General features: G+C 41.5%; 1 protein-coding gene across 2 annotated transcripts in view; it reads right to left on the bottom strand.

The window, feature by feature from the left end:
* Positions 1-7598: 7598 nt before the first annotated feature.
* The window catches only part of YWHAE (tyrosine 3-monooxygenase/tryptophan 5-monooxygenase activation protein epsilon), a 47155-nt gene continuing 41224 nt past the window's right edge, over positions 7599-13529 (bottom strand). The window contains exons 6-7 of one of the 2 annotated variants that reach the window (XM_056127363.1): positions 10329-10372; positions 7599-8595 (exon numbers count right to left, since the gene is read on the bottom strand). In XM_056127363.1, coding sequence (XP_055983338.1) covers positions 10365-10372 — 8 coding nt within the window. In that variant the 3' untranslated portion in view covers positions 7599-8595; positions 10329-10364. The remainder of the gene's footprint in view (positions 8596-10328; positions 10373-13529) is intronic. The other variant, XM_056127362.1, reaches the window with a different exon arrangement.

Below are 13529 nucleotides of genomic sequence, written 5' to 3'. Positions count from 1 at the left end.
AGCCCACCAGAGTGATTCCTAAGCACAGAGCCAGGAGTAAGCCTTGATACCACCACGTATGGCCCCAAAATAAAAACAAATCAAAACCTACTTTCACACATTAGCTGAGCATACACACAAGCAAATACGTGCATTAAAATCTTCCTTTTTCTTTTTTGGCTTTGAGGTCACACCCAGTGACAATCAGGAATTACTCCTAGTGGGGGACCATATGGGATGCCAGGGATCGAACCCAGGGTTCAGCCACATGCAAGGCAAACACCTACCTGCTGTACTAACACTTTCATATGCCTTATGTGTGTAAGGACCGAGATTCACTCCCCAGCACCACACGTACTAGTAAAATTCATCAACTTACTTTTTCAGGGAGGGAGATCAGTCAACCCAGTGGTGTTAAGGAGCTACTCCCAACTCAGAGCTCACTGGCTATGCCTAGATGACCACATGGTGCCAGGGATCAAACCCAGGTCTCTTGCATGCAAAGCCTGAGCCTCAGCCAACATAGTCATCTCCTACGCTCAAAACCCTATGTAACTTATACTGTCAATAATCTTCATAAAAAGCTTTCTCATCAAATGTAAAAATATATTTAGAATCTATATCAAAATATTAAAATTAATCTAACAAGGGGGCTGGAGCGATAGCACAGCGGTAGGGCGTTTGCCTTGCATGCAGCCAACATGGCCAACCCGAGTTCGATTCCTCCGCCCCTCTCGGAGAGCCCGGCAAGCTACCGAGAGTATCTCGCCCGCCCGGCAGAGCCTGGCAAGCTCCCCGTGACGTATTCGATACGCCAAACACAGTAACAACAAAGACGTTACTGGGACCGCTCGAGCAAATCGATGAACAACGGGAGGATAGTGACAGTGACAATCTAGCAAGATCACAGAATTATAGTGCAATACACAATTAACTGATATTGGAACAACAATTAAAACTATAAAAAATTAAAGTATTATTTAAAACAATAATAAAATAAAAATACCTGGGACTGGAAATGTGGCTCAAGTCGTAGGACACATTCTTTGTTATTGCTTTGTTTTGTTTGGGGACCATACCTGGTGATGCTCAGAGGTTATTCCTGGCTCTGTGCTCAGATATTACTCCTGGTGGTCTCAGGGGACTATACTGGGGGTATATGAGATGACAGGGATCAAACCCGAGCCGGCCGTGTGCGTGGCAAGCACCCTACCCACTGTACTATCTCTCCAGCCCAGAGGGCACATTCTCTATGTGCAAGACCCTGGACTTAATACCACACACTGCATGGCCCCCTGAGCACTGCCAGAAGTGGCCTTGGTGATCCCACTTGAGCATCCCAGAGCACCCCCAAATGTGATCCACACAATAACAAAATACCTAAAAATAATTCAACAAATGATATCAGGCTTCCATAGAAAAATTACAATTTTTTTTTAAAAATTAAGAGATCTGACCCCAGGAAGTGACTCAAAGGGATGGAGGGCATACTTTGTCAATTCCAGCACTGCAAAGTCCCCTGACGACCACAGGAATGGGGGGGTAAATGGGGTGTAAAAAAAGAAATGGAAAAATATACACTCATGTACTGAACTATGTATGTGTTGTAAATAAGTATTTTTAGGGAAAAGCTACCCCCACATCTAGCCTAAAAATATTAAATTCAAGCTCAAATACATGTGCAGATTCAAAAATCTAACGGTTGGGGAGATAGCTCAGAGGGCAGGCATGCATTTGCATAGGAGAGTCCCAGGTTCAACACCCAGAACCACATGGTATGTGCATTGCTATTACGTAGGTCTCCTGCTAAATACTAAGAAAAATCTCAGGTTTGGGGGCCGAAGCGACAGCACAGCAGGTAGGGTGTTTGCTTTGCACACGGCTGACCTGTGTTTGATTCCCTGAGTACCACCAGGAGTAATTCCTGAGTGCAGAGCCAGGAGTAACGCCTGGGCTGGGTGTGACGGGAGGGTGGGGGGAGGGAAACCTCGGGTTTTGTTACTTCTGAAGTAGAGAAGCTCTAAAATCTACAATATGGAAACTCAAAAGAGCCAAAAGTAACTAGTACTAGCTTGAAGAAGAAAACAGCTAGATTATGCTACCAGATACTGCATCTTGTCTGAACAATGGACTGAACCCAGGACCTTGTATATATGCATCTATGCTCTCTGAATTGCATCCTCAGCCGAGATATTGAATCATTGTAAACTTATAGTGTTGACACTGGCACTAGGACAAAATGACCAACAGGACAACAAATGGCTTGAGTTAATCAATCCAAAAGCCCTAGGAAAAAAATTTTGACTACTGAGAATTGTACCCAGGACTTTGTATGTTTGATACAAGTACTTTACCACAGAGAGACATCCCTAACCCCTGGGAAAAAAATTTAATTTGAACCAAGCACAAAACTGACTTGAAATCCAAAATGGGCCCAACAATACTTTGGGGAAGTAAATGGATTTAAACTCTATGAAGCACTTAAAAATTAATTCCAGGGGGCTGGAGCAATAGCACAGTGAGTAGGGCGTTTGCCTTGCATGCAGGTGACCGGGTTCGATTCTGGCATCCCATATGGTCCCCCAAGCACCGCCAGGAGTAATTCGAGTGCATGAGTCAGGAGTAACCCCTGTGCATCGCCAGATGTGACCCAAAAAGGAAAAAAAAAATCCAATTAAGACCTGCTCTTTGTAAGTATCATTAAGAGGTGAGGGACAGGGGTCAGAGACCTTACAAGGGCAAGGGACAGTCTTGCAAACAGCCAACACAGGTTAACTTCCAGAACCAAATACGTTCCCCAGGACACTGCCAGGAGACATTCCTGAGTGCAGAAGCAGGAGCAAGCCCAGGGTGTGTGGGAACAAGAGGCTGGCATGCTTTACATGTCTGGGCTCATTCAATAATTGACACAAAAAAATAAAAGCAGGGCAGAGGGTCAGAGATAGAATAAAAGGCTATAACGCATGCTTTGCACGTGGGAGCTCTAGTTTGATCTGAACACTGCATGGTGGGTAATTAAAGCACTGGCAGGAGCAATTCCCACCAGGAGTAGCCTGGGTATGGCCCACACCCAGCAGAGAACACGTAAGAACTCCAGAGACATCTCTACTCCTTAGATATATTAAAAGCATCCTACAAATCATTACAGCAACAAAAAATAAAAATTCCAAATGTCCAATAAACATATAAAAGTGCTCAGTCTGTCAGCTAGAAAATGCAAACTAAGTAAAAAAAAAATCTCTAACCTCCTACTCCTCCTCAAGCTACAACTGAAAAAGGTGAAAAGATACAATGCCTGTGAAGAGGTGGGCCTAGCTGGGAAGAATTTTAAAAGTACATTTTGGAAAACTTTTTTTTGGCCACACCAGCTGTGTGAATACAAAGCTTACTCCTGGCTCTGTGCTCAGGAATCACTCCTGGCAGAGCATGGGGGAACCTTATGTGGTCCTGGGGAGCGAATTGAGACCAGCCGTGGGCAAGGCATGTGCCACAACCACGGTACTATCACTCCAGCCCCACTTTAGAAAACCTTGTGCAACTAATAGACTTAAATATATACATCCATATGGCCCAGTATTTCCATTCTTACATGGTATGCACCAAAAAGACAATAATGCTCTTAACATTTCTAATATTCCAAAAGTTGTTCATCCATAACCAGAGACTATGACTATATATAAGATGACGTAACCTTGAAATAAACTAATCCCACAATAAGTTGTAGGTTGATTCCATGTGCAGTTAAAAACAAGCCAAATTAATCAGCAGCAATGACCAAAGTACTGGCTTCAGTTTCAGGGTAAGAGTTTGAACCAAAAGAGCATTAAGGGAACTTTTAGGATATTTGTTCTAATTTTTGAGTGGTTAGGTGTCTTCCTTCTGTGTAAACTCTATTCTGTACTTTTTTGTGGGGGGTTGTTTTTGTTTTAAACCCCAGCTGTGCTCAGTCAAGGTTTATTCCTGCCAGAGCCCAGGGGACCATGTGGTGCTAGGGAAATGAGCACAGGCTATGCGTGTGAAGTAATCACCTTACCCATTATACTCTCTCCAGCTCCCTTTCATTACCTTTATACTTTAAGAAATACCAACAAGCCTAGATAGTACTGCGGGTGCTTGTCGTGCATGTGCCTGACCTGAGTTCTACCTCCAGCATCACATATGGTCCCCCTACCCCCACCAGGAGTGATTCCTGAGTGAAGAACCTGAAGTCAACACCACCAGGTGTGGCCCCAAAGCATAAAAATTAAAAAAAAAAAATTAAGAATACCAGGAACAGTAAGAATGCGTCTCATATACCCTTTTTTGGGGGGCGGTGTCACACCCGGCGATACACAGGCGTTACTCCTAGTGGGCTCTGGGGGACATATGGGATGCTGGGAATCGAACCCGGGTCGGCCGCGCGCAAGGCAAACGCCCTACCTGCTATGCTCTCTCTCCAGCCCCTCATATGCCCATTTTAATATATCAAGTTTTTTCCCAATTATCAACTAAAGTAGAATTTGTTTGGAACAGGTAGGGTTTGAGGTTACTCCCAGCTCTGTGCTGGAGATCACGCCTGGAGGTGCCAGGGTAGGAGGAATTACCTGGTGCCAAGGATCCAACCCAGGCCCACACATGCTCAGCCCACTGGCTCTCCACAACTCTGTATTCTCTTTAGAGGGACATCAGGCAGTCGCAGTGTTTGTCTTGCTTGTGGTAGCACTGGGTAGTCCCCAGGACAATCATCAAATTAAAAGTGTTTAGTGGGGGGCAGACCATAGTAGAGCATGTACGGTGCTTGCTTCACACGCAGTCGACTTGGGTCTGATCTCCCACATCCTCCTGATCCTCGCCAGGAGTGCTCCCTGAGCCCAGAGCCAGAAGTCCTGAGCATAGGTGGTGCAGGCCAAAACCAAAAACACTAGAGATCTGAAAGGGAGAAAGCCTCTGGGAAGTATTCTTCCCAGTTGTAGAATTTTACACTTGTCATCTCAACTACATGAAAAACAATTTTTTATGGCAATGTACTTGTTCAATTTTCAGTTTTCATAGGCGTAGGTACCTACAACCTGGTCGTTGGTACTTGAGTGCCAACAAGGATCTTCCCCAAAGCATTAACCAAGATACTACAGAGCCTTCTTAAAAACCATTTAATACCAAACTCTCCCCAGTGGCTAAAAATGAATCTGAACCTTAAGATTGGGTCTTAAGGTGTGCTTCACACACCTGCCACAATCACCACACACACCCACAAAGATGCGAATCCCTCAACACTTTTTCAGCATGCTCTGTCCTCCCGATTCATTCAGTTAAAAGAAGCCAATTTTAGACGATGCTTACAAATTGTGTCAATTCCCTAGGTAGGTGCCAGTTTTTATAAGTAGCACTGTCCTCCCATTGCTCAAGAAGGCCCAGTAATGTCTCCATTGTGAGACTTTACTGTGTTTGGCATATTTAATACGTGAGGGGTAGCTTGAAAAGCTTTGCCATGCGGGCAAATACTCTCAGTAGCTTGCCGGGTTCTCCGAGAGGGGTGGAGGAATCGAACCCGGGTTGGCCAGGTTGGCCACATCCAAGGCAAACGCCCTACCCGCTGTGCTGTCACTCCAGCCCAGTTATTATTTACAATTATCCCAATGTCCACTAACAATGTTCTAATGGAACTTAGTTCCACCTTTCTGGAACAGCAGATTTGAGAGATTTGCTTTTTATGGTCACCCCAGAACCCAAGCATGGATAACAGTACTCCTAACATTTTATAAACTCCTGGGCTTGAATGGAAGTGAGTCCCTTGACAGGCAATGTCCATAGTTCTCTCTCTAGTTGTGTCCCCAAATCTAACCATGTTTGGTAAGTTCCCATACTGACCATTACTCTCTTCCATCAATGACTCTGTTAAGTTACCAAGATGACATTCTTGATAATTCATTTTAAGTTTGCTGATGAATTACATCTATACCTACAACTAAAGAACACTTTACTTTCAACTGAAAATACAACAAAGGGAGTGAACTGTGGGATTTGCACACAGCCGGGCAACCCAGGATCAATTCCCTGGCATCCCATATGGTTCCCTGGGTGTTCCCAGAAGTCATTTGAGTGCAGAGGTAGGAGCAACCCCTGAGCACCACTGGATGTAGTCCCCTGCCCTTCCCCCAAGCACAGTATTAACAGAATCATCTTCATAAACCATTCCTAAATTTAGAGGATGCCTAACCCACACGGAACTGGGGATCAAACCCAAGGTTCCCACCCACCCAGGACCAAAGCAAACTGCAAAGCACTTTCCAACCCTCTAAACCATATATATCCCTGAAAGCTAAACCATTTTGTAAAACTGCTTTTATGTTTACTCTTCAAGCCCAGGTATTCATGCATCAAAAGTATTTACAGTGGGAACAGGAACTAATATCCCATTAGTGGTTTCTTTAAGTGATTAAGACCACCACCATGGTCTTTACAGGCCATGTAAGTAGTGGCTTTCTGTAAGTTATTTAGAGCTAACAAATTTCTGAGTTCCTTCCATTTTCAACCAAGATAAACAGTACTTGGAAATGACTTAAAAAAGAACAGATCTAAAAATCTCTTGGAAATAAAATTTAAAAACTAAATAAATAAGAATCTCTTGGAGAGCTTTAAGATAAAATTGTGATTCAAATACAATCAACTCCATTTATCTGATAGAACAATTCACAAAAGTTACTGCAATTATCAACAGAACATGTTTTAATAAGAAAAACTACTAGGACATCACTAATTTGTTTTCCTCCTATATCTTTACTAAGAACATAAGCCCAGGATGTCAACATTTCATTTAGTAATGAGTCCGGTGTGATGATGAAGCTGGTTTTCTCATATGTTGATTATAAAGTAGAACCATCCCTTTGAAGAGAAACGGACAATATTTACCAACTGAAAAACTGCTTTTCTGACATACGAAATTCAGAAATGTAACATACAGATACACATGCAAATATTTAAGTAAAAACTGTTACAACGAATTTAGTGCAGCACCATTTATAATAGCAAGATTGAAAACAATCTCAATGTTCAAAACAAGTCAACTGGTTTAAAAATCGGGAGTACATCAATTGTAGACAAGTCATTCCAATCAGATGTAAATGCTTGCTAGAGTGAGCTACGCTACCTATAAACATTGCTATACAATCTCTAGAAGCTGCTTATACATTGTATCTGGTAATAATCACTATGCTGTTATTTTACCACAAGTACAGGTACTATCAAGAATGAATTTTAATTACTCTCTCATGTCACCAATGTTGGAGGGGGGAAAGAGGCAGAGTATTTCTATCTCAGTCCAAGGGTCATCCTGACACATTCAGCCTTTTTGGTTACAAACAAATATCCCGTGCTAAAGACAGTCCCCCACCAATATTCGAATTACCAAGTCAATATATATATACGTATGTTGTACTTTATGGACTGAAATAAATACTATGTTGTTACCTGATTTAGAAAATAGGAAAGTAATGCACTGAGACTTCGATTACTGAGATTTCTTCACAACACCAGACTAGAGGCAACTCAATCCCCCAAATATACATCATCTTTGAGAAAGACAAATGTTTCATGGAAGGGGGAAAAAAATCTTTTCAGTCAGGCAAACAATACCGTCAATATGTTTGGACTAAAGATTTTATTTTAGAAGGATAAAGGATGGAGGCGCAATAGTATTTGGCATTTTTAATTTAGGTTTGTTTTATTTAAGTTTAATGTTAATTCCATGCTGTGTTTCAGTAAGAACAATACAGATTCTGTATCTGTGGCTCCAGTCAGATATCCAGTAGTACAAATTAGCTTCAAGTTACACATACTGAACAAAAGAGGTTGAGCGAGCGAAGGAGTGTAGGGGGAGTGGGGTCTTGGGGGGAGGGAAGGAGAAGAAACAAAGAATTGAACACGCATGCAGGCTTTTCCATACCACCTTCAATGCTAACCTGCTTCAGAGGGAGGAGTGAAAGTAGGCAAGAATGAGCAGCCACGGATTGTTGAACTGTTACCAGCACCATGCTTTTCAGCAACATTTCAGCAGAGTTTGAAACACTTTTTTACAGGAAAACCATTACAACAAACTCCCAACCTTTAACCACTTCAAGCTAACACCCAATTAATTTTAAACATTGGTATAAAACTCGATTTAAACAATTAGAAAAAGAAAATGATACCACATATGCTTCTATAGTGTGATTCACCTTGCTTAGATGTTTTGCATCACTAGACATCTAATGGCTTTCAAATGCAATTTCCATTTCTAATGGTGATCTTGCCACATCTGGCAGGAGACAATACAGTAATGCTGAAAAAGCCTCTATGCAGTCCTGTTAGTGTCTTAAAGAACCTAAAAGCTGGGACCAGTAAAATCCACAGAAATTCACTCTTGCCTTTAAGAACTTTTGAAAACTGTTTTTAAAAAAACCAACAGGGCAGGAACCTAAATTCTGAGACCAAATGTAAAAGTCAGATTTGGTGGTTCTCAGTGACAATGGGGGACTTTCCAAAGGGGATGGGATGGGAAGGAGTGGGGTGGTCAGAGATGGTTTCTCTTGTTGGCTTTTTTTATGTCTCACTGATTTTCATCTTCCACATCCTGCAGCGCTTCTTTATTCTGCTCTTCACCTGGAAAGAAGAATGACAATTATTTCATTCCAATTAAATTACTGTGGGAACAAAGGCATTCCAAGCATAAACTCTTATTAATATTGCTATAGTAGGTATTAATAGACAGGCAAAGAGCTTCTAGTATCCTTGACACCAGAGATGCCTTAGTCAAGAGATGCTGCCAAATTGAGGTCCTGAATGCTCAATAATCAGGATGAGGAAAATAAACTGATGCGTTGTAAAAGTCAATGACTTTATAAGTAAGCTCAAAATAGACAGCCAAAATAACAATCATTTATAATGATTTTCAAGCTTACATGTTTATCTTGGGTCAAAATACTCTTTTCTCAATAACCTCACCTCTTAAAATAATCAACTTTTTTAATGTTTGCGTTTTTCCCCCAGAATCTAATTTACTCACATAAGCACTTGGTTATTAAAAATGTCTCGTAAGAACTAAGCAACAAAATGCTTCAAGAGTTTTTTATGTTTAGAGGGAGGGTTTTGATTGTTGTAAAGACATAGCTTACATTTTGTATCTTCATTGGTTTCATAAACCATAATCAAAATTGTAAACTCCAGAGCAAAAGAGCATGCTCCAAGTAAACCAGACTACTGAGGTTATTCAAGAAGGGCATTTGAACCAGTTGTCTCATGCCATTTTCCTTTTCCCTTTGAATATGATTAGCCTGCATATTTCCACTATGACATGCAATAGGAAGCCAGCCTAATCACTGAATAACCATCTCCCTATTAATAAGCATTAAGTAAACCAGCCACAATAAATAAACATGCAGGCATTGGCTAAAAAAATAAATAAATAAATAAAAAGATACAGTCTTCTGAGCTTTAAAAAGCCACTTCGTTCCTGCAGCTACTAGTTTAACTCAATCCCAACAACCATAATAGTTTAAAACAATCCATCCAACTTGCTTATTAAGTTAACCGGGATGGTCAACCGACACTTTAAAAACTAAAACCAACTGCCTACCAAGTATTTATCCTGAGGAATGTTTTAAGACAGTCTTAAAGAACTCCAAAATAAATGATAAACGCAGTCATGTCATCAAGGCTTTAGTTTAAGATAGTCATTTAGGAAAAATCACATGTGATAAAAATGTGACATAAGGTCAGGAATATGCTCAGAGCTAGAGCACACGCCTAGCGTATGCAAGGCCCTGGCTCAGTCCCCAGCACCAGATGGCCTCCTGAGCACCACTGTGTAGCCCACAGCATCGCCAGCAATGTGCCCCCCACCCCATGGTTAACACTGAAATGACATGTAATTACAAAAAGGGACTTATGGTAAAGGCTTTTGGATTTGTATGTAGAAAAAGACATGCAAAGAAAGAAAACCATTTCCTGAGCTAAGAACAGAAAGTCCACCCACCCAATTAATCCCCTAAGAACAAGATTTATAAATAAAAATAATGCAAACTCAGAATATGACAGAAACATTTACTCATCTTTAACTACAATACACTGCCAATACAAGGTTAACGCAGAACAATAGAGCACACGCTAATTAACTCTGAAGCAACCAAAGAATTGCCAAAATTTTCAAGTAACTTGAGCACAAATATGTTCACGCTCAAACTTGGGAAACAGGTATAGCCGTTTGTATGTCTTAGGTTTTACATAATCCTAAAATATAGACAGGCAGTTTTGTAAGCAATAGGATGATGATATGCAAGCATGATTAGTGAAGAACCAAAACTAAAGCAGAATTCACTGCCATGACAATGACTTACAAAGAGATTTTAGGAAAGGAAGAGTTGGATTTTCCTTTAGGAATCTATATTGCAAGGAGAAAGGGAGGGAGAACAATCATATGAAAGCAACATTACAAGAAAATAAGCTAAGAGCAGGACAAAGGAAAACATCAATGACTGGAGGCAGGGCAGTAAATCTGGTCTTTTTCATACAAACTTCACTCTAAGAAATAATCTGTTCCAATTACCTTTAAGAAAATACTCTTTAAAAGGTAATGATACAAGAACAGAAAAATTTCATCAGTCATTTCTTTGCTCAGTCATCCTACGTTTTGGAGTAGGAGGGGTTTAGTGAGTACACACAATTCTCTATGGACTTACGTAGTTCTCTAATCACAGGTTATAAGAAAAGGATTAAAACCATTTGATGAGAAAAGGTGGTAGCATCTTTTAAGAATTATGTTACAACACACTAGAATAGACAGAAACACATTCTGCAATTAAGTTACAGACGTAAAAGCTCATAAATTTTTCTTTATAAAGAAACCTTCAAGTATTGATGCTATTTTCATAACTAAAAAATATCCAAACAATTCTAAATGCAAATAACACATTAGAAAACTGCCAACACTATGATAACAAGTCATACACTAAACTGCTTCCATCATAAAAACCAACTTAAGCATTGCTACCTTACACATTTGGAAAACTGGTAATTCATTTCCTAGCACAAGGGTGATGGGGGGTGGGGGGAGATGAGGTTGTGGGTCTGGGTGTTGGAACCACCACCTCATGGTATATGGGTTGGCTATTCCTGGCACTGCACTCAGGAGGAATCCCAGCCATGTATGTGTAGAGGCCCTCTGTGGTGCCAGAATTGACCTGGATGAGGCCACTCACATGGCAAGCATCTGACCTTCTGGACTAGCACTCCGGACCCCAGTTCATTTCTCCCCACCCCACAGATCATTCCTCAATTTTACTGTATCTTCAGTGCTACAGTTTCATAATTTGGGGAAGGGGGCTCTGCATTCAGCGCTTATTCCTGGCTGAGCTTAAGGATCACGCCTGCTGGGCTCAAGGAACCATATGGGGTACCCATGATGGAACTTTGGTTGGCTGTGTGCAAGGCAAACACCCATTCCACTGTACTATATATATGTACTATATATCTATGTACTATATATATATCACTGTACACAGTGAACTATACACACACATATATATAAAATCGCTCCAGCCCCTACAGTTCAAAATTCTACATATTTTTAGACAAAGCTCTTAGTTTGCACCAACCCAATTTAAATAACTGTTCAATTATAATGAATACAAGGCAACTGGATTTCATTCAAGAGAAATCTGGGGCGGGAGCGATAGCACAGCGGGTAGGGCGTTTGCCTTGCACACGGCTGACCCGGGTTCAAATCCCAGAAACCCGTATGGTCCCTTGAGCACCGCCAGGAGTAATTCCTGAGTGCAGAGCCAGGAGTAACCCCTGAGCATTGAAAAAAAAAATACCCAGGAGAGATCTCTATGCTAAATGTGCAGAGGAGGGGAGGAGCATAGGTACCAACAATACATATGCATCAGGAAGACCCATTCAAAGGGCTAGAGTGCATATTTTGTACTTAGGAATCCCAGGTTTGATCCCCAGAGCACTAGAAGCCAGTCACAGCACCGAGCTGTGAGCAGCTCCCAAGCTACAGCCTAGTATGTGTGAGGCAGTGAGTCTGATTCATAGCGCCCCATCCACCCTCTAGCACTCAAGGCCCACACACCCAACAATCCAGAGCCAGGGTGGGAATCACTGAGAATGGGCCCTGGAACAACACTCCCAGGGGGCAGAGCTTAAAAAGAGAAAGTATGAAAAAAAAATCCCCCCCTTATCAGGTGCTTGCCTTGCACGCAGCCCACCAGGATTCAATCCTGAACACTGACAGATGTATCAAAAAAAAAAGGGGGGAAAAAAGCAGAAAAGAGAAAAAAAATTACCTCCAAAGATGGGAGGGATAGTGCTTACCGAACCCCTTATTTCCCTTTTATTCCCTCAAACACGCACTTATCTCAACGGAGTTAAGAGATGACTGTATAGAGCCCACAACTGTTTGGCTATTTTTCTGAGTAATTGCTGGAAAATAGAATTTTAAAGCTGAAGGAGCCATAAGTTGTTAGTTCAGACAGAGATAGTAAGGTTGGCTCTGCACTTCACATATGGCTCTGCACTTCACATACTGCTAGTAGTTATCTGAAAGGTGGCATTAAAAAATCGTGTGGTTCCATCTGGCTTTGTTGGTAAAGTATGCAGCAGATGACCAATGGAACCTATTTTATGCCTAACCTGGTTTGCTTCAATACCTAAATAATTTAGAGCTTATTAGCATTAGAAACTGAGTCACTGACTCTGACTTAGTATCATAATTCAAGTGAAAAACTTGACTATCCTTCCTAAAACAACTGACAACATACACACCATGTTACCCATATAGAGAATCTATATAAATGCTTTTGCAGAGTACAGCATGTAGAGCCTGGATGACAGCTCAAATGATAGAGGACATGCCTAGCCAATCTGCCAGTGGTGGACGTTTAAAATGCCCTTAACTAGGGTCAGAACGATAGTACAGTGGGTAGGGTGCTTGCCTTGCATGCGGCCCACTGAGGTCAAGTCCCGCCATCTCATATGGTGCCCCCAGCACCTCCAGGAATGACTTCTGAGTGCTGAGCCAGGAGTAGTCCCTGAGCACTGGGTGTGGCCAAAATAAACACAAGTTTTTGAAAAAGAAAACGTTCTCAATTTTTAAAAGAAAGCAGCGTATATTGCTTTGGCCAACAAAGACTAGAGCTATTTTCAAGTAATGCATACTTGCTTGTTTGAATAATATACTCAAAGATTTTTGCAACTAAGACTGACATTTGCACCCCATCCCCATATCACCAACGCATAAGTGTGTCTGCCCCTTATTCAGTATGTCAAAATTTTCTTTGGGAATAAGAGAATAAAATCTTTAAAAATTGAGACCAGAGCAATAGAACAGTGGATAGGGCATTTGCATTGCACATGACCAACCCAGTTCTGATATCTGGCACCCCATATGTTACACTGAGCCTATTAGGAATCATCCCTGAGCGAAGAACCAGGAGTAAGCCCTGAGCACTGTCTGATGAGCCCAAAATAATTGGGGCCAGAGAAACAGTACAGCAAGTAAGGTACTTGCCCTGTATGAAAGGCACCCCATGTGG

This window comes from Sorex fumeus, unplaced genomic scaffold (genome assembly GCF_029834395.1).
Source record: "Sorex fumeus unplaced genomic scaffold, SorFum_2.1 ptg000063l, whole genome shotgun sequence".
In the NCBI taxonomy this organism is placed as follows: Eukaryota; Metazoa; Chordata; class Mammalia; order Eulipotyphla; family Soricidae; genus Sorex; species Sorex fumeus.
The sequence above is the reverse complement of the archived record's forward strand: the minus strand, read 5'-3'. Positions and strand labels throughout refer to the sequence as shown.